Source organism: Coregonus clupeaformis, chromosome 6, assembly GCF_020615455.1.
Source record: "Coregonus clupeaformis isolate EN_2021a chromosome 6, ASM2061545v1, whole genome shotgun sequence".
Taxonomy (NCBI): domain Eukaryota; kingdom Metazoa; phylum Chordata; class Actinopteri; order Salmoniformes; family Salmonidae; genus Coregonus; species Coregonus clupeaformis.
The window spans coordinates 22,991,065-23,015,740 of record NC_059197.1 but is presented as its reverse complement, the minus strand read 5'-3'; the positions used below and the strand labels follow the sequence as shown (position 1 = coordinate 23,015,740).

Sequence of the window (24,676 nt, the reverse complement as noted above, 5' to 3'; positions counted from 1 at the left end):
CTCTTCATACATTTGAAGTTGCTACAGTATAGGCTGCTATTAAAGTTGACTGTTGACATTGAACAGTGACCACTCATTATGGGAGCTTAACCCGTTTGAGTGCAGCGCATACCTCCCCTGAGTCTGACCCACCTCCCTCCAGTGGATGTCCGAATTTCTCAACAGAGGTAGCTTCCAAAACGAGGTAAAACTTTTTACTTACTATTTGTTGGTTGGTCTGTATTTGTCTCCAAAAAGTTACAAAGTCAGATATCAATCTAGTGTTGTTTTTAGACTTTAACGTTTTATGAGGAAAACATGCGGACGTTGTGAAGCCTTACCCACAATGACATTTGGAAGTTCTTGACATAACACAGGCTTTCTATTCGCTGTCAATCCCCACGGTGCAGAAGGCAACACTTGTGAACGAATATGATTACGAGCTGCCTCAAATGTCCTAAGGCTAGACAGAAAATATCATACAAGCAATTTAGACTTCAGAGACCTTTGCTGTGTATTCTTTATTTGGGCTACTTTTTGGTGGTGTTTTTTATGTCGTGGGCATATGCAGGTGCATATAATATATATATATATATAAAATGTTATTTTTCTTTATAAGGCTGATCTCAATGTTGTCCTATATACAACAAATGTAAACTTATTTCAAGGAGGACTAAGATACTGCAGCTTTTGGGCGTCTCTTTCTGAGAAGAAGACATGATTCTATGCAATTTAATTATCCAATTACACTAATTTAGTTATGAGAGGTTAAGCAGGCAAAAACATCACATTGTACAAAACATTTCCTTTTTATAGGTTATCACTGTTGTCTGCTACTATATAAAAAAAAGCCTACCTCTTTGATTTACAGACAGTTCACACCCACAATATGACATTATGAAATGTCTTACATTGAACTATAATGTGAATAGCTAACATCAATGTCCAAATCAATGAGACAGGACAGAGCCCAGGTAGCATGCTTTTTAGCTGTTTGCCCAACATATATAAGCCATTTTCACTAAGAACTCTTCACAAGGTTGCTGGTTTTGTATTTACTGTTGATAATGGAGGACAAAGTATTCACCCCTTCTATCAGAGTTGACCAGAAGTCAACAGGAGGGGTAATCTGTGGAACAGCTGTGCCAACTCTAGTTGTGTAGTAGTTAATGTGCAAAAGTTGGCTTATGAATCAAGGATCATGTCTCTGAATATTCAATTGACAGGGAATTCTAGTGTCAACATCAATTTGCTTTTACTTTGTAATCGAGTTGGCGACAGCAAGACTTAAATTGTGTCTTTGAATGTAGCCTACTGGGTAGCACAAACTATAACATTTATTTATAGAGATCTAAATTCAAACCAAGGGAAGTCAGCAGAATTACATTTTAGAAGGGGGGACGGACGTTTGAATGAGGGGTTTCGACATGGCATTTAGACAGGCAGCCCAATTCTGATCTTTTTTTCAGAAATTGGTCTTTTCACTAATCAGGTCAGCTCTGAAAAAGATCTGATGTGAAAAGATCTGATGTGATTGGTCAAAAGACCAATTAGTGGAAAAAATATCGGAATTGGGCTGCCTGTGTGAAGACAGCCAATATGTCAGATGGTTTACACAGGAATAAATCCTTACCTATTTAGGGCTTAATTATACCCAGCATAGTTCTGATTTCAACTGACTATCAACTCAACATAGTATTTTGTTTCTCAATGACTGTAAATCATGATTAATACTACCTTATTTCACTCACTGTATGCGATTTATTTAACAAGGCATTGATCACCCCAGTGTTCAGAAACAACTAAAGCACATTAATTAAACCACTTTAGTCCAACTCTCCACCCACTGCACCATCAGTTTGTAGTTTAGAGAAAATAATACAGAGTACACTTAGTCCATGTGGCCGCAGAGACAAATCACATTAACTTAAATGAATTAGTTGTTGATCCAGCATGATTTACTGAATTAGTGTTTGATCCAGAATGATTTACTGAATTACTGTTTGATCCAGCATGATTTCTGAAATCGTTTTTGATCCAGCATGATTTACTGAATTAGTGTTTGATCCAGCTTGATTACTGTTCATTTACAGTCTTCACAAGGTTCTCCATACAGAGCCTAATCTTGACATGAACAGGTTTATCACCTTACCTAAGGACTAAATGTGCTGTGCTGTACTGTACTGTACTGTAGCATCAGTTCAAAAGCATCCGCTTTTAAATGTTTTCCCCAAGAGCAAGGCCATGCTATGATCAAACACTCAGCCTTTGGTCATATGTCTGTTGTTGCTTAGGGGCACTGTTTTACTATAATGAGCAATGTGTGATCACACCTTGAATATTCGTATCAACTCTGCAGGTGCTAGCTACCTGAGCGATGCCTCTGGAGCTCCGAGCTTAGAGACAGACGCCGCCCATCACATCCCATCACTGACTGCCTCAACAGGCCACAGGGCCCAACTCCAGGCCCTTTCCACACCAGCCCAGGCGAGAGAGAGAACCTGAGTCACCATGATAGACCTGAGCCATCTGACGGAGGAGGAACAGTCGATGATCATGACCGTGCTGAAGAGAGACGAAGAGCTGAAGAAAACAGAGGAGGAGAGGATCAAGTGAGTTTGTGATAGCCATATTTTCACAGCTCTGAACCATGACTGTCATTAGATTATTTAATAGTTTCCACATCTTATTTTTATAGCATTAGTGTTGCCCCACTTAGCATCTCCACCCTCTAAATACATGCTTTGTGTATTGCATGTAAATATGCTATATTTGATTAGATAATGTTATGTTTTCAATATTGTTTTATTTTTTAGTTCCTATTCGTTCCTTTTCATTCTATGAGGAGAGTGGTTTCTCTGTCAACCTCCCCCACCTGTGTGGGAGTGGTAAACAGGCCGGTGAGGTGATGTTTGTCTGTCTGTAATATAACACAGCCGGATACGGACACTGCCTCCACCACAGAGCGGCTTCAATGTGAGATAAGCAATTAGATTATCCCTCCAATTCAACTTCACAGAACCACGTGGGAGAGAAAAATGCAGGCTCAATGGTCCGAAATAGATACCCTCAGAGGTAGAACACAGAGATACACCTCACTGCGTTTAACCATGGAATCCTGAGGCACATCCACTACATAAACAACGTTGTGTTGATGTATACTCAGACAGACTTAGAATTTCTTGTCATGTCATTACACATTCAGACGTGCTAACTAAGGACAACTGGGTATCTTAAATTAGCTTCAGTCTTAAGCCTTCTTGTCAAAGCAGTTCCACAGTGAGACAAAAGTCGAGAAACAAAGGCCTATTCACTTTGATTCTGTAATGGAGTTGGCCAGACAAGTCTATTTCTAACAGTAGAAGACTGGAGACTGACTCTGTATGGTTGACTTGTCTGTGTTCCGCCATGGCCTTAGTGTAAAAGGATTAGCGCCAATCATGTGTAATACTGTGCTACCCCCCTTTCACATGACCAGGGTTGTTTACCTTCTCTTTTCCACCTTCTCCTCCCTCCTTAATCCTACACCCTCTCCCTCCTCCCTTTTTGCAGACGACTTTGTCAATCACTTTGAAAAGAAGGTTGACGACATCCGCTCCTCATTCATTCAACCTATTGAGTCCACTGGTCTCACTCATACAGAACTACCCTGCGCCTTGACCTCTTTCTCCCCTCTCTCTCCAGATGAAATCCTGCGACTAGTGAGGTCTGGCCGCCCGACAACCTGCCCGCTCGACCCCATCCCTCCTCCATTCTCCAGACCATCTCTGGAGAACTTCTCACCCTCATCAACTCATCTTTGACCACTGGCTGCATCCCCTCAGATTTCAAAATGTCCCAAGTGGTTCCCCTCCTCAAGAAACAAACACTCAACTCCTCTGATGTCAAAAACTACTACCGGAATCCCTTCTTTCTTTTCTTTCCAAAACACTTGAGCGTGCTGTCTGTGACCAACTCTCTCGCTATCTCTCTCAGAACGATCTTCTTGACCCTAACCAGTCAGGCTTCAAGACAGGTCACTCAACCGAGACTGCTCTTCTCTGTTTCACGGAGGCTCTCCGCACTGCCGAAGCTGACTCTATCTCCTCTGTTCTTATCCTCCTAGATCTGTCTGCTGCCTTCGACACCGTGAACCATCAGATCCTCCTCTCAGGGCTGGGCGTCTCAGGCTCTGCACACTCTTGAATTGCATCTGACCTGGCAGGCCGCTACTACCAGGTGATGTGGAGAGGATCTGTGTCTGCACCACGTACTCTCACTACTGGTGTCCCCCAGGGCTCGGTTCTAGGCTCTCTCCTCTTCTCTCTATACACCAAGTCACTGGGCTCCGTCATATCCTCAAATGGTCTCTCCTATCTTTGCTATGCGGATGACACTCAACTACTGTTCTCCTTCCCCCCTTCTGACACCCAGGTGGCGACACGCATCTCTGCGTGCCTGGCAGATATTTCAGCTTGAATGTCGGCCCACCACCTCAACCTCAACAAGACGGAGTTGCTCTTCCTCCTGGGGAAGGCCTGCCCGCTCAAAGACCTCTCCATCACGGTTGACAACTCTACGGTGTCCCCCTCCCAGAGTGCAAAGAACCTTGGCGTGACCCTGGACGACACCCTGTCATTCACTGCAAATATCAAAGCAGTGCCTTGCTCCTGCAGGTTCATGCTCTACAACATCAATAGAGTACGACCTTATCTCACACAGGAAGTGGCGCAGGTCCTAATCCAGGCACTTGTCATCTCCCGTGTGCCGAAAGCACTTACTATAAGTCGCTCTGGATAAGAAAGTCTGCTAAATGACTAAAATGTCAAATGTAAAAGGAAAGATGAGTCCTAACCCTGCTAATGGCAAAACTTTTGCGATTCCCAATTATGTGCACTGTTTCTCTTATTGTAACAGAATTATGTTTCACAAGAACGTTGGCAAACAACAAAGGCTCCGCAGCTTTTCAAAGATGTCAGGTTCATCATCAAGTTCCAGTTGAGCCTTTTCTCTAGTTCGCATATTTGAAAAGTAAACAAATGCAATTAAACAGTATTTGATTAGAAACCTGATATCACTTCTGTAATCGAATAAAGTGTGTTATATATGAGGAGTTGTGTTCAAACAGATATGCTGCAGCTTCAGGTGGTTGCCTGTGGTGGTATGGCCCTTTTGTTTGCCCAAGGAATTATGTTTCCCCCATAATATGAGAGTAGAGTTACACAGAACAACCATGAATAAAAACTAGAAACGGTGTCACTGTCTTGGTCAAACTCGCTTGTTCACTTGAATAAAAAGGCATATATTGTATGTACTCTCAGTGCATATCCAGCTAAACAGTGTTGTTACAAAGAAAACGTCTTGCGGTTGAAATATATATGGCAAATAGAAATCCTATATGGATGGTGTTAAGAGATAGATGGGAGGTATTGAATGGAGTTGAAGGATGGGACTAATAACAAATAACAACAAATAATAACAAGATAACTAATAATGTAAGCATACTGTGTCCATAATAAGTATATAGGTTGTATGTTGGGAGCTTTTGGGAAAGAGCACAGTTAGAAAGATATGGCATATACAGTGGGGGAAAAAAGTATTTAGTCAGCCACCAATTGTGCAAGTTCTCCCACTTAAAAAGATGAGAGAGGCCTGTACTTTTCATCATAGGTACACGTCAACTATGACAGACAAAATGAGGAAAAAGAATCCAGAAAATCACATTGTAGGATTTTTAATGAATTTATTTGCAAATTATGGTGGAAAATAAGTATTTGGTCAATAACAAAAGTTTCTCAATACTTTGTTATATACCCTTTGTTGGCAATGACACAGGTCAAACGTTTTCTGTAAGTCTTCACAAGGTTTTCACACACTGTTGCTGGTATTTTGGCCCATTCCTCCATGCAGATCTCCTCTAGAGCAGTGATGTTTTGGGGCTGTCGCTGGGCAACACAGACTTTCAACTCCCTCCAAAGATTTTCTATGGGGTTGAGATCTGGAGACTGGCTAGGCCACTCCAGGACCTTGAAATGCTTCTTACGAAGCCACTCCTTCGTTGCCCGGGCGGTGTGTTTGGGATCATTGTCATGCTGAAAGACCCAGCCACGTTTCATCTTCAATGCCCTTGCTGATGGAAGGAGGTTTTCACTCAAAATCTCACGATACATGGCCCCATTCATTCTTTCCTTTACACGGATCAGTCGTCCTGGTCCCTTTGCAGAAAAACAGCCCCAAAGTATGATGTTTCCACCCCCATGCTTCACAGTAGGTTTGGTGTTCTTTGGATGCAACTCAGCATTCTTTGTCCTCCAAACACGACGAGTTGAGTTTTTACCAAAAAGTTATATTTTGGTTTCATCTGACCATATGACATTCTCCCAATCATCTTCTGGATCATCCAAATGCACTCTAGCAAACTTCAGACGGGCCTGGACATGTACTGGCTTAAGCAGGGGGACACGTCTGGCACTGCAGGTTTGAGTCCCTGGCGGCGTAGTGTGTTACTGATGGTAGGCTTTGTTACTTTGGTCCCAGCTCTCTACAGGTCATTCACTAGGTCCCCCCGTGTGGTTCTGGGATTTTTGCTCACCGTTCTTGTGATAATTTTGACCCCACGGGGTGAGATCTTGCGTGGAGCCCCAGATCGAGGGAGATTATCAGTGGTCTTGTATGTCTTCCATTTCCTAATAATTGCTCCCACAGTTGATTTCTTCAAACCAAGCTGCTTACCTATTGCAGATTCAGTCTTCCCAGCCTGGTGCAGGTCTACAATTTTGTTTCTGGTGTCCTTTGACAGCTCTTTGGTCTTGGCCATAGTGGAGTTTGGAGTGTGACTGTTTGAGGTTGTGGACAGGTGTCTTTTATACTGATAACAAGTTCAAACAGGTGCCATTAATACAGGTAATGAGTGGAGGACAGAGGAGCCTCTTAAAGAAGAAGTTACAGGTCTGTGAGAGCCAGAAATCTTGCTTGTTTGTAGGTGACCAAATACTTATTTTCCACCATAATTTGCAAATAAATTCATAAAAAATCCTACAATGTGATTATCTGGAATTTTTTTCTCAATTTGTCTGTCATAGTTGACGTGTACCTATGATGAAAATTACAGGCCTCTCTCATCTTTTTAAGTGGGAGAACTTGCACAATTGGTGGCTGACTAAATACTTTTTTCCCCCACTGTAGAAGCAAACCGGATGGACATCATGAAAATGATCGGAGAGGTTGAGAGTAGAAGAAGTTCAGGAGCAAAAGCAAATAAAATAGAATTATAGGCTAAGTATAGGCTGAAAGTAGAGGCCTGGGCATTGTTGTTCACTAATTTACTCCAAGTAGGGAAAGGATGGCGGGGTTGAAAAGTAATAAAGGGGAGGATATATATAAAAAACATGGGGGATTGGAAGTGATGCAGACAATTACATTGATGGAAGTTACAATCTATCTGCAATATTAAGCTGATCTACCCCCAAGAAAAAAGAAGAAAAAAAAGAAAACGTCTTGCGTAGTCACAAACAACGAATTCAAAGGGAAATCATTGTTGAGCTTTCCCTCATTTAATACTTATTGAATGAAGTAAGTGTTTTCTCCTCCCAAAGAATGTGAACTATTTGGCACAAGCGCTGCATTGTGTTCCCATCTCTATTGGTTTAGATTGTTAACTCATGTGGTGGTAAATGTACCTTTTCCCGTCAACCTTTAGCCTATAGTGTGTCTCTCAACCAGAATACATCAATGGCATTACCTAAAGGTAATTATTCAGAATCACATCCTTGACTGAACTGTGTTCTAGCCATGACCTCTTGTGCTTATGTGTTTAACAGGTAACTGGACTGTATCCTGTATAGTGTAATGTACCTGTGTGTGTTTTTCCCATCAGGCAGCTGCAGAAAACCAGCGCCCCAGTGGAGAGCAGGCTCAAGTACCTGACAGGAGAGTGGTTTTACGAGGCCAAGTCTTTGAGACACAGGGATAAGATCCATGGCTCCGAAATCATCCTGGCCTCCATGAAGCAGAGGAAAGCAGGTTCTTTAGGTGGGTCAGCAACACTGTTCAAACACTAATTTAGTGCTGCATACAGTAAGGCATTCTCACACAAAGATAAGCATGTGTGCAGTACACACATACTGCCGTATAATGAAAAAGCCATACATCAGAGTAGAATGTGTACGGAGGGGTGCTACCAAAGTCAGGCCGCAAAGGTACTGTATTTAGTACTAAACGCTTATTGCGTCATGATTGCAAGGTGTCCTGATATCTTTCCAACTGTCCTTTTATCTGGTTTTAATGTCCATTCTAGATCACCTTTCTAACCAATCAGGAATGAGTATTCAACAATGCTGTGGTATAAGTACAATTTATGATATTGGGTTTGTATGTTCAGATCATCAGCAGACATGGGTTATTGAGTTTATAGCGAGGGTACTGTAAGCACTTATTCCCTTTCTGTCTGTCTGTCTGTCTGTCTGTCTGTCTGTCTGTCTGTCTGTCTGTCTGTCTGTCTGTCTGTCTGTCTGTCTGTCTGTCTGTCTGTCTGTCTGTCTGTCTGTCTGTCTGTCTGTCTGTCTGTCTGTCTGTCTGTCTGTCTGTCTGTCTGTCTGTCTGTCTGTCTTTCTTTCTTTCAGATGGGTCTCTGTCCAGACCCAGAGCAGTCAGCGGTAAAGTCTCAGACATCACCCCCCCTCCAAAACCTTCCAGGCTCCTGGTGGCACCAACACAGCCCCAAGAGAACAGGTGATCCACTGCTCCACTGCATTCCTAACCCATTCCTCTCTCTACTGTAACCTATTACTCTACCCAGTCTCATAACCATGCCTTGAGGCTAAGTCAGTATAGAAGTTCAGCATGAGTGATCAATCATAATGTTTGCCTGTACAGAGTGAGTGAGATACTCGTGTGTTTGAACAGCTCCTGAGTCCTGTGGTGTGTGTGTGTCTTAGGTGTGTGTGTGTCTTAGGTGTGTCTCGAGACTCAATTTGAGTCAACATAGGTGGTGCTCACTCCTTGCATGGAATCTGTCTCCTCTGTTATATTTCACGAGGCTAGGAGTCAGTCACTATGGGAATGCTATAAAAAGTGATTATTTTGAGAAGCCGGTAATTCAATTTGAGAGGCCTGTAATTTTATGTGTGGCTGTTATTGTACAGGTAACGTGGCAGTATGATTCTCTACCCAGTCACTTGTATTTGAACCGGTTCAAGTTCGGGAGGGGGGCTGCCAGGGGTTTGCGTAGGGAGAGGGTTGGGAAGATTTAGGAAATTGTTTCAGAAAATGTTTAATTTGTATATCTTACACCACTTCCTAAAGTCACTACAAAGTGAAGTCTTGTAGTGAAGATGGGTGTGTTGGCATGCTATGCATGAGGTCATATGGGCTGTGTTTATCTCCCTGACTCCCAGTGGGCAGCAGCCAGCTCTCTAGGCAAGTCGGCCCTTCCACAGCCCTGCCTCCCTTTGATGTCACAATTAATCACATGTGAGCAGGCATCAGTTATGCAGGAGGCGTATTCACTGAACAGCCAGTCACAGAGGTGCTCAGGAATTTAATGAGGAAGTGCAAATAGGCCACAGTGTAGCAGTGGTCCCCAAAGTCCATCTGATTCCAGTGCAGTGTATCCTGGTCCTCTGAGGGCTGCTCATCTATAGTATACAACCCCAATTCCTATTCTATTCTGATAGTGATTATTCTGTCTCCTTTGCAGCGAAAGCCTCAGTGTATCAGATGCAAAGAAAGAGACACTGAAATCAGTGGTGCGCTCCCCGGGAAGGGTATGTGAGATTTCATTTGCAGAGAGTATATGTGAAGCATGAACAGAATAAACAAACCTCTGTTTTTCCAATCACCATATCACAGTATGACTTTTACAGTATTATGAAATATAGAATCATAAACCAATTGCATTTCCTAATAATGTTATTCTCTTCTCATTCCAGCCAAGGCACAATCCTTTCAATCGAGCATCCCTTATTCTGGAGGTAGAGAAGACAGAAAAACAGTTATCCAATGGAAATCAAGAGGCTGAGAAAGCATCTGATGCAGGTTAGAGTGCAGTGCATATACCTTTTTACACAATCAAGCATTATGTAAACATAGAGGTACATTGTAGAATAGGAGGTTGAGTCAAATCGAGTAACATGATCTTTCAGGATGCTATGAGAACTTATTTTGGCTGATTCACAATAGTGATTTACAGATGTAGGATCTTCATTTGGTCATTATTTTGTTGCTGAGAATGTTCCTGCACTGCAGATGAGCTTTGTGATTTACATTAATTCAGAAAAAACACACGGTTATATTAACAGTATTGCACTTTTCATGTAGCCTACTTTTGGCTAGCTAATAGCATAATCACGATCAAGCAACATTATGGACTAAACGTTCAAATCCTGTTGCTGCAGGATTATTTTTGCTGTGGCAATATAGGTCAAATTAAGATCCTACATCTGTAGTAAGGTGATACTGATGCCAACCAGGCCTGTGACATGGCAAGAACTTATCACAGTAAATAATCATAATCTCCTCATGTTCCACCATTGTGGTCTCACACACACAGAGCCCTTATCTCCCCTGAAGATTCACATGACAGCAGACTCCACCAGTCACAACTCAGCAGGCTCTGCCACCTCCGAAGGGTCCTCTCTAGGATTCAGGCCCGTGCCCAAGAAGAGAACCTTCCTCTCCCGGCGCTCTCAGAGCTCTCTCACAGGCAGTGATGCCTCCATCCCTGGGCAGCAAAGTCATCCAGCTGGGTCAAAGGTTACCGCCCCTGCCCCTCAGGGAAGTCTCCAACATGGCTCCAGCTGTGGCTCCAACCAGTCCAGCCAGGGGGCATTGGACGTTCAGTCACAGAAAATTACTCCATCTCCCATCTCTGAGATACAGAACAATGCAAATCCAGTTTCTCCCTCCAGTCAGCAACTGAACACTTTGAGTCACCTCTCCCATAAGCCACTGAAGGATTTAACCCTAGTCTCCACCAATACTGAGCTGGAGAGAGAGAAAGAGGCCCATGAGAGAGAGAGGACAGCAGAGGAGCCCTCAGATAACTCACTTGTCAGACCACCAGTGAGGACTCCCTCTCCTCTTAGGGAAACTGAGAGTTCCAAAGTTCAATTGAGGCCCCTGAGTGAGCCAAAGCCTCTCAGACTATTGGACTTTAGACCAGTCATACACTCTGATAATGACAGACACACAGATAAATCCTACAGAGGTGGTCAGAAGAGTAGCGATGGTCTCATCCAGAGAGAGTTTGTCAATGTGCGTCCTCCTCAGGGCAGAGAGAGGTCTGATGGTCAATTTTCAGAACCTCTGTCCATACCACTCTCTCCGAGTTCAGAACTAAAAGCCCCTACTCACCACCAGCCTTCTCAGCACGCAACCTTTCAACTCATTGAGATGCAGGACAAGGAGATGATAAGAACCCGCAGGATGGGCACCGCAATCAGACAGGAGGACCTTAGTCTGCCTCCAAGCACTGTGGGTAAGTCCAAAGACAGAAAGTGAGAATAAATGGAGCCCACACTACAATCTAAAACCAGTGTGAAAATATATTCAAAGTCATTCAAGTTCTTGGCCCAAGGGTACTGTTTATACAGTTGAAGTCGGAAGTTTACATACACTTAGGTTGGAGTCATTAAAACTAATTTTTCAACCACTCCACAAATGTCTACTTTGTGCATGACACAAGTAATTTTTCCAACAATTGTTTACAGACAGATTATTTCACTTATAATTCACTGTATCACAATTCCAGTGGGTCAGAAGTTTACATACACTAAGTTGACTGTGCCTTTAAACAGCTTGGAAAATTCCAGAAAATGATGTCATGGCTTTAGAAGCTTCTGATAGGCTAATTGACATAATTTGAGTCAATTGGAGGTGTACCTGTGGATGTATTTCAAGGCCTACCTTCAAACTCAGTGCCTCTTTGCTTGACATCATGGGAAAATCAAAATAAATCAGCCAAGACCTCAGAAAAATAATTGTAGACCTCCACAAGTCTGGTTCATCCTTGGGAGCAATTTCCAAACGCCTGAAGGTACCACGTTCATCTGTACAAACAATAGTACGCAAGTATAAATACCATGGGACCACGCAGCCTTCATACCGCTCAGAAAGGCGACGCGTGTCTCCTAGAGATGAACGTACATTGGTGCGAAAAGTGCAAATCAATCCCAGAACAACAGCAATGGACTTGTGAAGATGCTGGAGGAAACAGGTACAAAAGTATGAATATCCACAGTAAAACGAGTCCTATATCGACATAACCTGAAAGGGCCCTCAGCAAGGAAGAAGTCACTGCTCCAAAACCGCCATAAAAAAGCCAGACTACGGTTTGCAACTGCACATGGGGACAAAGATTGTACTTTTTGGAGAAATGTCCTCTGGTCTGATGAAACAAAAATATAACTGTTTGGCCATAATGACCATCGTTATGTTTGGAGGAAAAAGGGGGTTGCTTGCAAGCCAAAGAACACCATCCCAACTGTGAAGCAAGGGGGTGGCAGCATCACGCTGTGGGGGTACTTTGCTGCAGGAGGGACTGGTGCACTTTCACAAAATAGATGGCATCATGAGGAAGGAAAATTATGTGGATATATTGAAGCAACATCTCAAGACATCAGTCAGGAAGTAAAAGCTTGGTCACAAATGGGTCTTCCAAATGGACAATGACCCCAAGCATACTTCCAAAGTTTTGGCAAAATGGCTTAAGGACAACAAAGTCAAGGTATTGGAGTGGCCATCACAAAGCCCTGACCTCAATCCTATTGAACATTTGTGGGCAGAACTGAAAAAGCGTGTGCGAGCAAGGAGGCCTACAAACCTGACTCCGTTACACCAGCTCTTATTGTGTGAAGCTTCTGGAAGGCTACCCGAAACGTTTGACCCAAGTTAAACAATTTAAAGGCAATGCTACCAAATACTAATTGAGTGTATGTAAACTTCTGACCCACTGGGAATGTGATGAAATAAATAAAAGCTGAAATAAATCATTCTCTCTACTATTATTCTGACATTTCACATTCTTAAAATAAAGTGGTGATCCTAACTGACCTAAGACAGGGAGTTTTTACTAGGATTAAATGTCAGGAATTGTGAAAAACTGAGTTTAAATGTATTTGGCTAAGGTGTATGTAAACTTCCGACTTCAACTGTACATGAATGTGATCAGTCAATGGAATTCTCACTAATGATGAAGGGTATTACTAGGCCACTGTTGAAATGTCTAATCTTGAGTTTTTCAGCTTATTTTTTCATTCATCATAACACTTTTATTAACTTTATTTTTTCAGATCAATGGCCGCATCATGAACTCCATAACTCTGGGGATAAGCCTGATAAGCATGTTCATAAAAAACCAGTAGGGCGCAAACCTGCCTCTAAATCAGCCCCCCGTAGTCCCCAACCCACAGGGGAGGAGGGCGACTCCATCTCTAAAGTCTTAGAGTGGTTCAGCCGCAGCACAGACAGCAACGACTGGCTGGAGACTGAGAGCGATCAACCAGACATAGAGGAAGACGTGATTGGCTCTGTGAAAACAGATAGAGATGATCAGCCTACCTTTGAGAGCAGGTCTCAGCAGATGGAGAGGAAAGCTCCAGAGGTGAAGAGAAAGCTTCTACATGTTGACCCCAGACTGGATATACAAAGTATTGGAGAAGGAATGTCAGTGTGTTTAACACCAGAGGTAGAGGATGGATCTCAGTCTGAATCCTCTGTGGATCAACCTCCGGACCAGTCACCTCTGAATACAGAAAGATCATACCAGCCCAAGAGACGCTTGTCTGAGGCTGAGAGGCTGAGAGCAGCATATAGGAAGGAGTTCAAGCAAGTGATGTTAGATAGAGAACAGGATGTGGTAGATAGGCAAGAGGATGTGAAGGTCAGTGGCCCTCCAGCCAAAGCTGCTGGTCCACAGGTCACAACACAGGAAGTAAAACAGAAGGAGGAGGTCCAAGATGAGAACCAACCACCCAAAATCTCCCACCTGAAGTCCTTCTGGGAGAAGGGCAACACCGGTCCCAAGATACTCATCAGCAGATCAATCATTGACAAAGGACAGAAACAAATGGAGAAAGAGAAAGAGAAAGAGAGAGAACTAGCAGAGAAGTCTCATAGAATTGTTCCTGGCCCAGAGTCATACGGTGTAGAGGAGTCATCCAGGAATAATCCCGGGGATGGAAAAGAAAATGAACGGTTAAGCCTAGATACTCAACAAAACCCTGCTAGTCAAGATGTGAGAAGTGTACAGCCGAGTGTTAGCCCTTACAAACAGGAGGTATACACACCCCAAAAGAGTGTTGTTATTGCTCCCTCTGTAGAGATACGTACACTGCCAACCTGGGATGTTAGCTACACTCCTGGGGCTCAAAGTGAGGAGGACGATTTGACTTTAAAAGAAGAAGATCTCAGAAGATCCCCAATGACAGTAGACAGAAGAAGCTCAGAGGCAGAAATAGTCTTCCTAACTAGACTCCATCCTCAGCCTGACACGCTGTCCAAGTCCAGACTCAGCCCAGAACCTCAGAGATTCTCCCCATCCACACTCAGTCCTCAGCCTGAACTGCTCCTCCAGCCCACAGTCAACCCCCAGCCTGTGAAGCTCTCACCTGCCACACCAAAACCCCAGCCTGAAATGCCATCCAGGGCCAGGTCCAAGTCCAGTCCCAATCCACTGCCTGAACTACTCGTCCAGCCTGCAACCAGCCCAGACTCTAAGAAGTTCCATCAGTCTAGACACAAGGTTGAAAAAGAAAGTGAACAGTTTGCCCCCATAACTCAGCAGAGCAATGTCAATGAAGAAACAAAGGGGGGTAAAGAATTGAAAGGAGATTTTGTACAGTCAAGTGTATCCAGTAAAAAACAAGACCACACCATTAAAGATCAAGGAAATAGCCCACACACTCTGAAGCAGGTTCCCCCTCGGCAGGACAGCAAGGCAGTCAAGATAAAGCAGCTCAAGTCCTTCTGGGAGCAGGAGAAGAACAGGCCTATATTTTACACTGGTAAATCAAAAGAGGCAGGGGACTCCAGCGTGACTCAAATTCCATCATCGGCCCCAGGAAAGCTGAATAAAAGGTTTACCAAGTCAGAGTTTGACCTGAGGTCAATCTGCAAAGAATCTGACAGCGACCACGAAGGGGATTCCAACCTTTCCTCTGACAGAAAAATACAGAATTTCACAGTCTTCACGATGAATCAGAGACTGGAGAAGTCGTCCCCAGGTCTCGGAGCAAACCGCTCACAGTTTAAGAATCTCCGTAACTTCTGGGGTGAGGCCACTTCGAATAGCAGAGGGCCAATCTCTTCTGACGAACCCAAAAGCCCCAAAAAGAAGGAGCCAATGGATGCCCAGAACTCAATGCTGGAGTTAAAGCAATGTGTTGACCCTGATTTCTATAGCAAATCTGCCCCCAGCCAGTCACAAAAGGTCAGTGCTAGACCACCTTTGGATGAGAGCCGGCTCAAGAAAACATCTTCACCTTCTTCACCATCTTCTCCATCTTCTCCATCTCCCCCTCCATCTTTAGTCAGGGGGAACAAAGACAGAGAGCACCAGTCAAGGTCTAAATCGATTGGAGTGGGTTCAGGAGCTATGATTGACACTAAAGAGCACCAGTCTAAATCTAGATCAGTTGGGGTGGGATCAGGAGCTATGATTGACACTAAAGCTAACTTCTCACCTCAAATCACCGTAGAGTCAGAGCACCAAAGAGTCCCTGGTGTAACAAGGGGCTCAGAACAGGACTTCACCAAAGAGGAAAAGGCCCTAAAGCCCCAAAGCACCTCAGGAAAGGAATCTTGGTCTCACAAAGCTAGAAAATACAGTTTTGGAAACTCAAGTGGAAGTGGACGTGCAAGTTCCCTTCGGCGCGCCACCAGTATGTTCACATTAGACATGAATGAAGAACAGGACCAAACTTCTCTGTTGTACCCTAAAAAGACACTGGATATTAGTCCTGTTCAAGCTAAGAGGACACAGGGTAGACGACAGAGTGCTGACAAGCAAGCACTTCCTGGTCCAAGGAGGTCCTCAAAATCATCAGACGAGTCTGAATCTCTGACCCCTCGCGCTCGGGCCTTTGTTCCCAGAGACTACCGCCATTACCTGGGCATCACAGAGAAGACCAGCGTCCACACTGCTCTGGCCCCGGCAGTGAAGGAGCAGAGGGAGGCAGAAGGCCCGCCTGGGGCTGAACTTGACCAGAGTGGTGGCCTTGTCAGATCCAGCACCCTAGTGGGCTCAGAGGAGCGCTACAGCAGAAGGAACAGCAAGATAACACAACGCCCCCTGGCCCTCTGGTCAAACCAGGGCAGCACTGACACCGGACGAGAGTCATCATTCAGTGAGTCTGAGAGAGCATCGAGCAGCGCGTCTGAAACTTGGTCCAACTCCAGGACCAGTTCAAGCCGTGAGTTTTGATGATCTACTGCAAGACTGCCCAACCCTGTTCCTGGAGAGCTACCGTCCTGTAGGTTTTTGCTCCAACACTAATCTAGCACACCTGATTCTAATAATTAGCAGGTTGATAAGATGAATCAGGTTAGTAACACCTGGGGTTGGAGTGAAAACCTACAGGAGGGTAGCTCTCCAGGAACAGGGTTGGGCAGTCCTGATCTACTGTATACTATAACACCCTGTTGTCTTTGTGCAAGTTTTATGTAACCTGTGTCATTTCATGAAAACATACAATAGTTATTTGTTTATCTGGATTCCCTGTGAAGTCATCTTCTTGTAGGTGTTTTTGTAGATGAGGCAGCATCCAGGATGCAGTGTCCTTGTCTGGCTATCTGTGTCAGTGTAAATAGAGTGTGTGCAGGGAATGAGCTGCCTGTGTTTAATTTGTGGGTTGGACGATACGCTTTTTGAACTTTATTGACATCACATGGTGCTTTGATAGAGCCAACAGCCAAGTAGCCAAGTTTTGTTTTGTTTGAGTTAAGCATTCCTGTTCAGGATAGACCTAGAACATTCTTGAGTTTACGTTTATGAGTGATGATATTTACAATATCGCCAGTAAAACAAATGATTTTCTACAACCTCAAATATATTTTTCTCTTCCAACTTAAAAATTCTAGCAAAGCTTTCTAAACAACAGACTATATACACTGAGTGTACAAAACATTATGAACACCTGCTCTTTCCATGACATATAGACTGACCAGGTGAATCCAGATGGAAGCTATGATCCCTTATTGATGTAATTTGTTAAATCCACTTCAATCAGTGTAACTCAATGCAACTCAATATTAGGAAGGTGTTCTTAATGTTTTGTACACTCATTGTAAATGATCAGTGTATAGAGGCCGCATGTAATGTTTTTTTTAACACGTCAATGTGTGGTCTTTGTTGAAGGCATCTCCATGTACAGTATGAGCAACTCTTTCTCTAATGTCTGATATTTTAGGTGAAAATTATGATGCGGATCAGGACCCTGTACAGAAGGCATTGAGGAGAGCTCAGGCCCGCCCACGAAATCTGGCTAAAAGTCTTGAGGACATCACAGCATCCATGCCACCACGTGAGAAATGTCCATTGTCTCTTCAACCACTATACAAGCATTATAGTGGTGCTGTCAGGATGGCTCAGGTACCAGTATTAATTCATGTTGGGGTGAAAGTGTAATGCTGTCTTTGTTTTCCACCATTCCCTACAGGACAAGATAGAAGACTAGCTCCTCTTCATGACCTCAGGCGAAGCAGTGATGGTTAAGATTTGTTTTGTACCTTTCTTAGAACTTTGATTTGCCTTTGGATTGATATTGGGTTAGACAGTTTATACCAAATATAATGTAGAATACAGGCTTTTTATTATTTGTTGTAGAATGCTAGCATTGCTGGGTAATTCAATAGCTATAGTAAGTGATCTATGATAAGGTTATGAGAGTATTATGGGACCTTAAAAAATTAACCTCTCATCCCTCTCTTTGTTCTGTCCTCCCTCAGCATCCACCCTCCCCTCTCCCTCCTCATCCCTCTGCTCTGACCCTGAACATTTAAAGAAGATGAGCAAATCTGTTCCCTCGTTCCTGCAGAATGAGGTAAAGCCACCGCAGCTTTATTCCATGCGAGCGCTTTAGGTCAAAGAACACTGATTGTCTGTATGTCTGTATGTGCACTGGGCATTCTAGCTCTGCTGTCTGTGTTCTAGAGCAATGGCAGAGACACTAACTCTGAGGACAGTTACCATGGAGGCAGGCAGAAGACGGGCAGATCTATGACTAACCTCAGCAGCTCCTCTGGCATGGCATCTGTGTCCTCTGTATGTTCACAGCACGCACATTTTCTGCCTAACCAAGCTGAACTTTCTATTGGCAACTATCATGATTATACAATATTAACAGTCTAATTAAATCTCTTAATTGTCCCATTAACCACACATTTTATAGTTTTTCACATCCTGATTTTAATGAGAACTGCCTGAAAGGCTATGGTTTTATGTAAACTGTTTAAAAGGTTTTAACTCTGTGTGTGTTAGCTGAGTGGCAGTGTGATGACCATGTACAGTGGGGACTATGGAGGTGTGGAGGTGCAGGGGAACATCCAGTTCTCCATCAACTACGTCCAGAAGCTCAGGGAGTTCCATATCTTTGTGGCTCAGTGCCGAGACCTGGCCGCCGTCGACCCCAAGAGGGGCCGCTCTGACCCGTGAGTACGGTACCAACTATTATACTAGGCCCCTGATAGAACTCCTTATGGTCCCTGAATATTGGGAATTCCTAATATATAGCCTTGCTTTCTTATTTACTACTCCATAATTGATTGGACACTGCTGAAATACATGGTACTTTGTGTGTATGATTCTTGTGTTTCTTGTCGTAGGTATGTTAAAAGTTACCTGGTGCCTGACAAAGCCAATCTAGGGAAGAGGAAAACTTCTGTGAAGAAGAAGACTGTCAACCCCATTTTCAACGAGCTCCTCAGAGTAAGAGAGTTTCTAAAAACTCTATATGATTTAAGTTGAATAGAGAAATGTATAATTACATGTACATCAGGTCTGACATAAAGTGCTTTTAACAAAAACTCTCTCTCCTGTTCCTTCATCAGTATCGGCTTCGTATAGAGTACCTCCGAACTCAGACCCTCATTCTCTCCGTCTGGCACCACGACACCTTTGGCAGGAACAGTTTTCTGGGCGAGGTGGATGTGGACCTGTCCAAATGGGACTTTGACCACACCCAGATGAACTACTTAGCGCTGAAATCCAGGGTAAGACAACAACACACCTGCTTTGTCTGTGTACTGGGCTCATTCAGTACTGTACTAAAACATTAATCCAAGACTGAAATCCTTTTGCTAATTATTTCAATGGCTGTGCGTGTTAGTATTGTGTGACATGACGTGTGTGTGCTGCTATACACAGTAGGTTGTGGAGGTGTGAGTGTGGTTTGGAGTGTATCCAGTGAGGTGGTGGTGCTATATAGTAAATTGGGGTGTGCTCACTGTACTCTCTGTGCTGACTGTCTCCCCCTGGTCTCCTCAGCCCACCTCCAGTCTGCAGCCATCAGATGACAGAGGGGAGATGAAACTGGCCATACGCTTCCTGCCTCAAGTCTCCCACAGTAAGAGTCTGCACGCCTCACATGTCTTTAACTGTCACCAGTGTCTATAAGGAATGTATTATATTGAAAAGGTATATTTTATCAAGAAAATGTGTTGCTTTCGTTAACTAGTTACCATACATTAAAATATGACTTTTGTGCAATAGAAAGATACAGGGCACACAAGTTCACTGAATCATGCTTGATTCTGACCCCTAGGCAAGGACCCCCTCTCTAACAAAGGTGAGGTTCACATTTGGGTGAAAGACTGCAAGAACCTTCCCCTCATCAGAGGGGTCACCATCGACCCATATGTCAAGTGGTACGTACGACACATGCCATAAATGATATCAACATTTGAAATGTATGAATTGCTAAATATGATCAAGGAGAACTACAGTTATCTGGGGAGAACAGAAGATGTGGAGCCCTATCATAAAGCCATATCCCCTTCTTAGAACAGAAGATGTGGAGCCCTATCATAAAGCCATATCCCCTTCTTAGAACAGAAGATGTGGAGCCCTATCATAAAGCCATATCCCCTTCTTAGCCTCAATTTCCAGCCTTTCAAATTTGCTTTGCTCAGGATAGTTATAGGTAGGTATATGTCATATTTCTGAAACAATTGCCTTGTGAGACTTGTGAGACTATCTCCTCCGTAGCTTCGTGCTCCCAGACACGAGCAGAAAGAGTCGTCAGAAGACGCGGGTGCTGAGGAGGACGGTGGAGCCGGTGTTTAACCACACCATGGTGTACGACGGCTTCAGACAGGAAGACCTGAAGGAGGCCTGCGTGGAGCTGACCGTGTGGGACCGTGACAAGCTGGCCAGTAACCTCCTGGGCGGTCTAAGACTGGGGCCTGGCACAGGTACTAATGGACTATTCTATTATTTTATATTATATTCTAGATTTCTCCATACAAACACATTCATTTTATTCCATTGACTTCATTGGCTAAGCCTAGGTTCTCTCCATCTCTCCATATAGGCAGAAGTTATGGGGCGGTGGTGAATTGGATGGACTCGAATGCTGACGAGGTAGCTCTATGGGAACGAATGATGACCTCTCCAAACGAATGGGTGGAGGATGTGCTGCCACTGAGAATGCTGACCACAGCAAAGACTGTGCTGAAATGAGAACGACTCTGAGAGAGTCTTCAACCTGCCACAGTTCAAATAACTTTGTTGCTTTTTATGTCATATACTGTACATGTGATGTGTAATCTAGAATAATCAAATACATGTTATATTGAAATATATAGGAATGAAGAAGCACTTGATGATCAAATGTATCGCTACAGCTGGTAGAGCACGGCGCTTGTAACGCCAAGGTAGTGGGTTCGATCCCCGGGACCACCCATACACAAAAATGTATGCACGCATGACTGTAAGTCGCTTTGGATAAAAGCGTCTGCTAAATGGCATATTATTATTATTATTATTATTTAATTAATTTCTTGTTATATTAATGATAATCATAGAACCCAAATATTATTATCAGCCAAAACACACTTATTTTCTGTGTTTAATCCTCAATTACAACAAGTTTACTCACTCCATTATTTATATTTGATATGACAGAATGTTCCATGACATTAATGTGCATCCTAACATTATTAACCACAATTAAAAAATCTGCAATGATGAGTATTCAAAGTTTTGATTATTGATAGTTAGTCCAGAAGATGTGAAGAGTTTTAGTAGATCCATGTTCTGTCTGTGTGTGTTGGTAATGTACAGTCTACGCTGTACCCATCTTTTCAAACATCACTGACTTTGTACGTGGTGTGCCAGATCACTTTGGCCAGAAAGCACTAAACGCTCTGGATCAGCAGCCCCACCTGGTGGACAGATACACAAACAGCAGGCACTTATTTTACCATATATGGTCAGGAAATGGTTGGTTTGGGAACCTAATGACTGATTTTAATTCTTTATCAAACGGTTGATAAAGCCCTAGTCAAAAGTAGTGCACTATAAACGGAATAGGGTGCCATTTGGGACGCAGCCCAGGAGTAGGTCCCGTGTAGCTCAATTGGTAGAACATGGCGTGTGCAACACCAGGGTTGTGGGTTCGTTTCCCACGGGGGGCCAGTATGAAAAATGTATGCACTCACTAACTGTAAATTGCTCTGGATAAGAGCGTCTGCTAAATGAAAAAAAATGGCATGGGGTAAATATAAGTATGAAACTGTTAGCGGCAGAGACGCAGAGCTATATGCATGTCCTCATCTAGAAGTTTCCCACAGTGCAATATTGTATAGTACAATCTTCGTACATACGTGTATACCATCCCCTGCTACATTTTGAATTGCTTTACGTTTGTCACCTATGGGATAATATATTAACTCTCTTTGGATACCGTTTTGATGACCTTGCCTTTTTTTATTTTGCCCAAAAAGTCCATCTGGTCCTATTTGTCTTGTGGGTTTGAAGGGTGGTGGACTACTAGCTAGACTACTAGTACTTAAATCTGTTACCAAAACTGTACTTTGTTATGCTGCTGGTTTAGGTTTTCTTTAGACTTTTTACGTGTTCCTTGACTGAACTAATTTTGTATTTAGGCTACTGAATATACAGAAACCAAAAGATAGGTGCCAGGTGAAATTGATTAAATAAGACAAATAGTCTTAATAATTACCTGTGTAGATCCTGTGAAAGCTTTTCAACATGCTGTTCTTATGTCTTGTTGCACAATGGGAGAACATTCTCTACAACCAAGCTGAAGCTGCACTTGAACATTTGTATGAGACATCTGCATAACCAACCAACCAAGACTTCCGTGATACTCTCCCCACTGACAGTCCATGGCTGCTTTCCCAGTAATACAGCACCCATTGTCACAAAATACAAGATAGGAGAATGAAACTAGTACAACTATTCTTAGGTAAAGGCCTAGACTAGTGTTGCCAGTTTTGTTGGCCCAAGAGCAAACATCTCAAAATGACATGGAGGATAGACAATTATTTCACACACAATAAAATATTAATAAAATACTTTCAAATGAATCTGTCAAGCAAGTGCATACAACATTTGCTCTGGCCTTTAGCTAGCATACATTTACTCTGACTAGTTGTCAGCTATCATACAAAAGATTCTTACAAAAATCTGTACATGCCATATTTAGGAACTTTACATTTAGGTGTGTAGATGTTTACCTCTAGTCCCCTGCTGCCACTTTATTACAATTATAAAATGCTATGTTTCTGTAACATTATGCATGAAATGTTGCTTAATACTTTCTCACTAACATGTATAACATTGTAATCCATGAACTGAGAACTAACTATCCTTTACTCATGTTACTGAGAACTAACCATCCTTTACTCATGAACTGAGAACCAACAATCCTTTACTCATGTTACTGAGAACTAAACATCCTTTACTAATTTCCCTCATAACCTGCCACTGTATCATGTCTTCACAACAGCTGTCTACGTGCTCTGGGGATGTAAAGTTAGCTAGGAGACTGGTCCCAGTCTTCAGCCATGTCAGGAGAGACGGTGTCCCTAGTCCTAGACCCCATCTCATTGGAGAATGGATAACCTTCTCCTCAGGAACAGACCAATGAACAGGGCCATGGAGAGACAGATGACTGTGATTATCAAGGGAAACTTAGAAGAATGTCTTACATTGTGAAGCTGTTGGAAGACCTATAGCAGAGGGAAACAGAATAAGATGGTCAAGAATGAAGTGCCTTACATTACGATCCATTTAATTACTCATACTGTATGAGCAATGAGGTGACTAATCATTTTCACTCTCATCAACTGTCATTAATTAATGTCTGATATATCATTAATGTCTGATATCATATCACACCACTGGTCCAGTATGGCCGCACCGTTGTCCTCTCTTTCTCCTGGAGAAACCTGAACAGTTCTGGGATCAAACAGGCAGACAGGAAGTCAGTTTTCATTTCCTATCGGTTTGAAACATTTGTCTATTCAGTTGGATAAGCTTAGAATATCATAGGGTTGTCTCTGAAATTAGGGTTCTTCAGAGCAGAGGGCAATATTGTCTGGGAGACTCTAGGCAACAGGTGTTAACCCAGAACATTAGAACGTTGTTGTAGGCAACCCAGATGTCTAGAGAGTCAAAGGGCAATATGATGAATGTGACCGTGACCACTACAATGTACTGTCGCAAAATGTTTCGTTTTGTTTCTCTGAAGGCAGTGACCTGTGTGTTATTTTCTAATTGTTGATACTTACAGGCATTAAGGACGAGCAGGAGGACACCTCACAGAGTCGGGTGACAGTGCAGGTAGAAAGTGTCGACGGTCATGTTCTTGTGTTCAATGAAACGGAAGGCCTCAAAGGAGAAGTGTGCATGCTGAGACGCTCCGTTCAACTCGATCCTGGTTTGTCCATCACGTGTACACATTCGATGAGACAAGAGATATGAGTCATACACATACACGAATTAGGCGTGACCGGAAACCAAAACTACTTCCGTTTCAGTTACAGAGTTATCATAAATCTACAGAAATGAAACTGGGTGAATAATACTGACTCACCCAACAAAGAGGTCATAGTAGGAGCTGTTGTTGGGAACGGGATTTGTTGTTGCGTAACATCGGTCAAGCAGAACCTTTAGAGGAAGAGAGGGACAGATTGTAGAATGCAGTATAGCTACAGCACTTTTTTTCTTAAAGATATTTGTTTTTATTTGTGATACATTGTACGTTTTGCAGTATGGTACTTTACAAAAGGCTTTCACACAGTTAGATTTCAGCTGCGTACTGTAGTCCTATCTCTGTTAGATTGGTGGCTTTCACCCCCACAAAGATTCTGGTCTTCAGATTTATTCCATTCTCTGGGACAATTAGTTTCTGAGTGTAGTCAGTGTCATGTTTCACAGCAAAACACCAGTCTATTATAAGCACAACACAATTGCTTCATATCCTGTAGAAGTGCACTCTGTACTTCTGGCAACTATGTGCTCAAGGTAGACACAAAGACAGACCACTTACACTGTAGTGCCACATACTCAGAGCACTGACGAAGCTGCCGTTGACTCACACCCGATCTGTGGAAAATCAAGGGGAGGGACTGTACATGGTTTACACACAATAATGAATAGGCTAGTTGAGTCATTAGACAAAATGATGCAGAATTATACTGGGAGTTACAGTAGAGTAGGTGGTGAATTTATTAAGGATCAGACTTTTGATTTCAA

At 43.1% G+C, this 24,676-nt stretch overlaps 1 protein-coding gene across 2 annotated transcripts; it reads left to right on the top strand.

Annotated features, from left to right (window-relative positions):
- Position 1: 1 nt before the first annotated feature.
- LOC121567999 lies at positions 2–20,869 on the top strand. Of its 2 annotated transcripts, XM_041878460.2 has the most exons (19): positions 2–184; positions 2,339–2,591; positions 7,835–7,989; positions 8,580–8,688; positions 9,656–9,722; positions 9,888–9,993; positions 10,508–11,434; positions 13,248–16,367; positions 17,364–17,477; positions 17,613–17,663; positions 17,902–17,996; positions 18,107–18,217; positions 18,434–18,603; positions 18,778–18,880; positions 19,003–19,164; positions 19,439–19,517; positions 19,716–19,818; positions 20,159–20,364; positions 20,484–20,869. In XM_041878460.2, the coding sequence occupies exons 2-19, from the start codon at positions 2,491–2,493 to the stop codon at positions 20,630–20,632; spliced, it is 5,928 nt and encodes a 1,975-aa protein (XP_041734394.1). In that variant the 5' UTR covers positions 2–184; positions 2,339–2,490; the 3' UTR covers positions 20,633–20,869. The 2 variants fall into 2 exon arrangements, with proteins under 2 accessions (XP_041734394.1, XP_041734395.1); XM_041878461.2 differs by lacking the exon at positions 18,107–18,217.
- Positions 20,870–24,676: the final 3,807 nt, after the last annotated feature.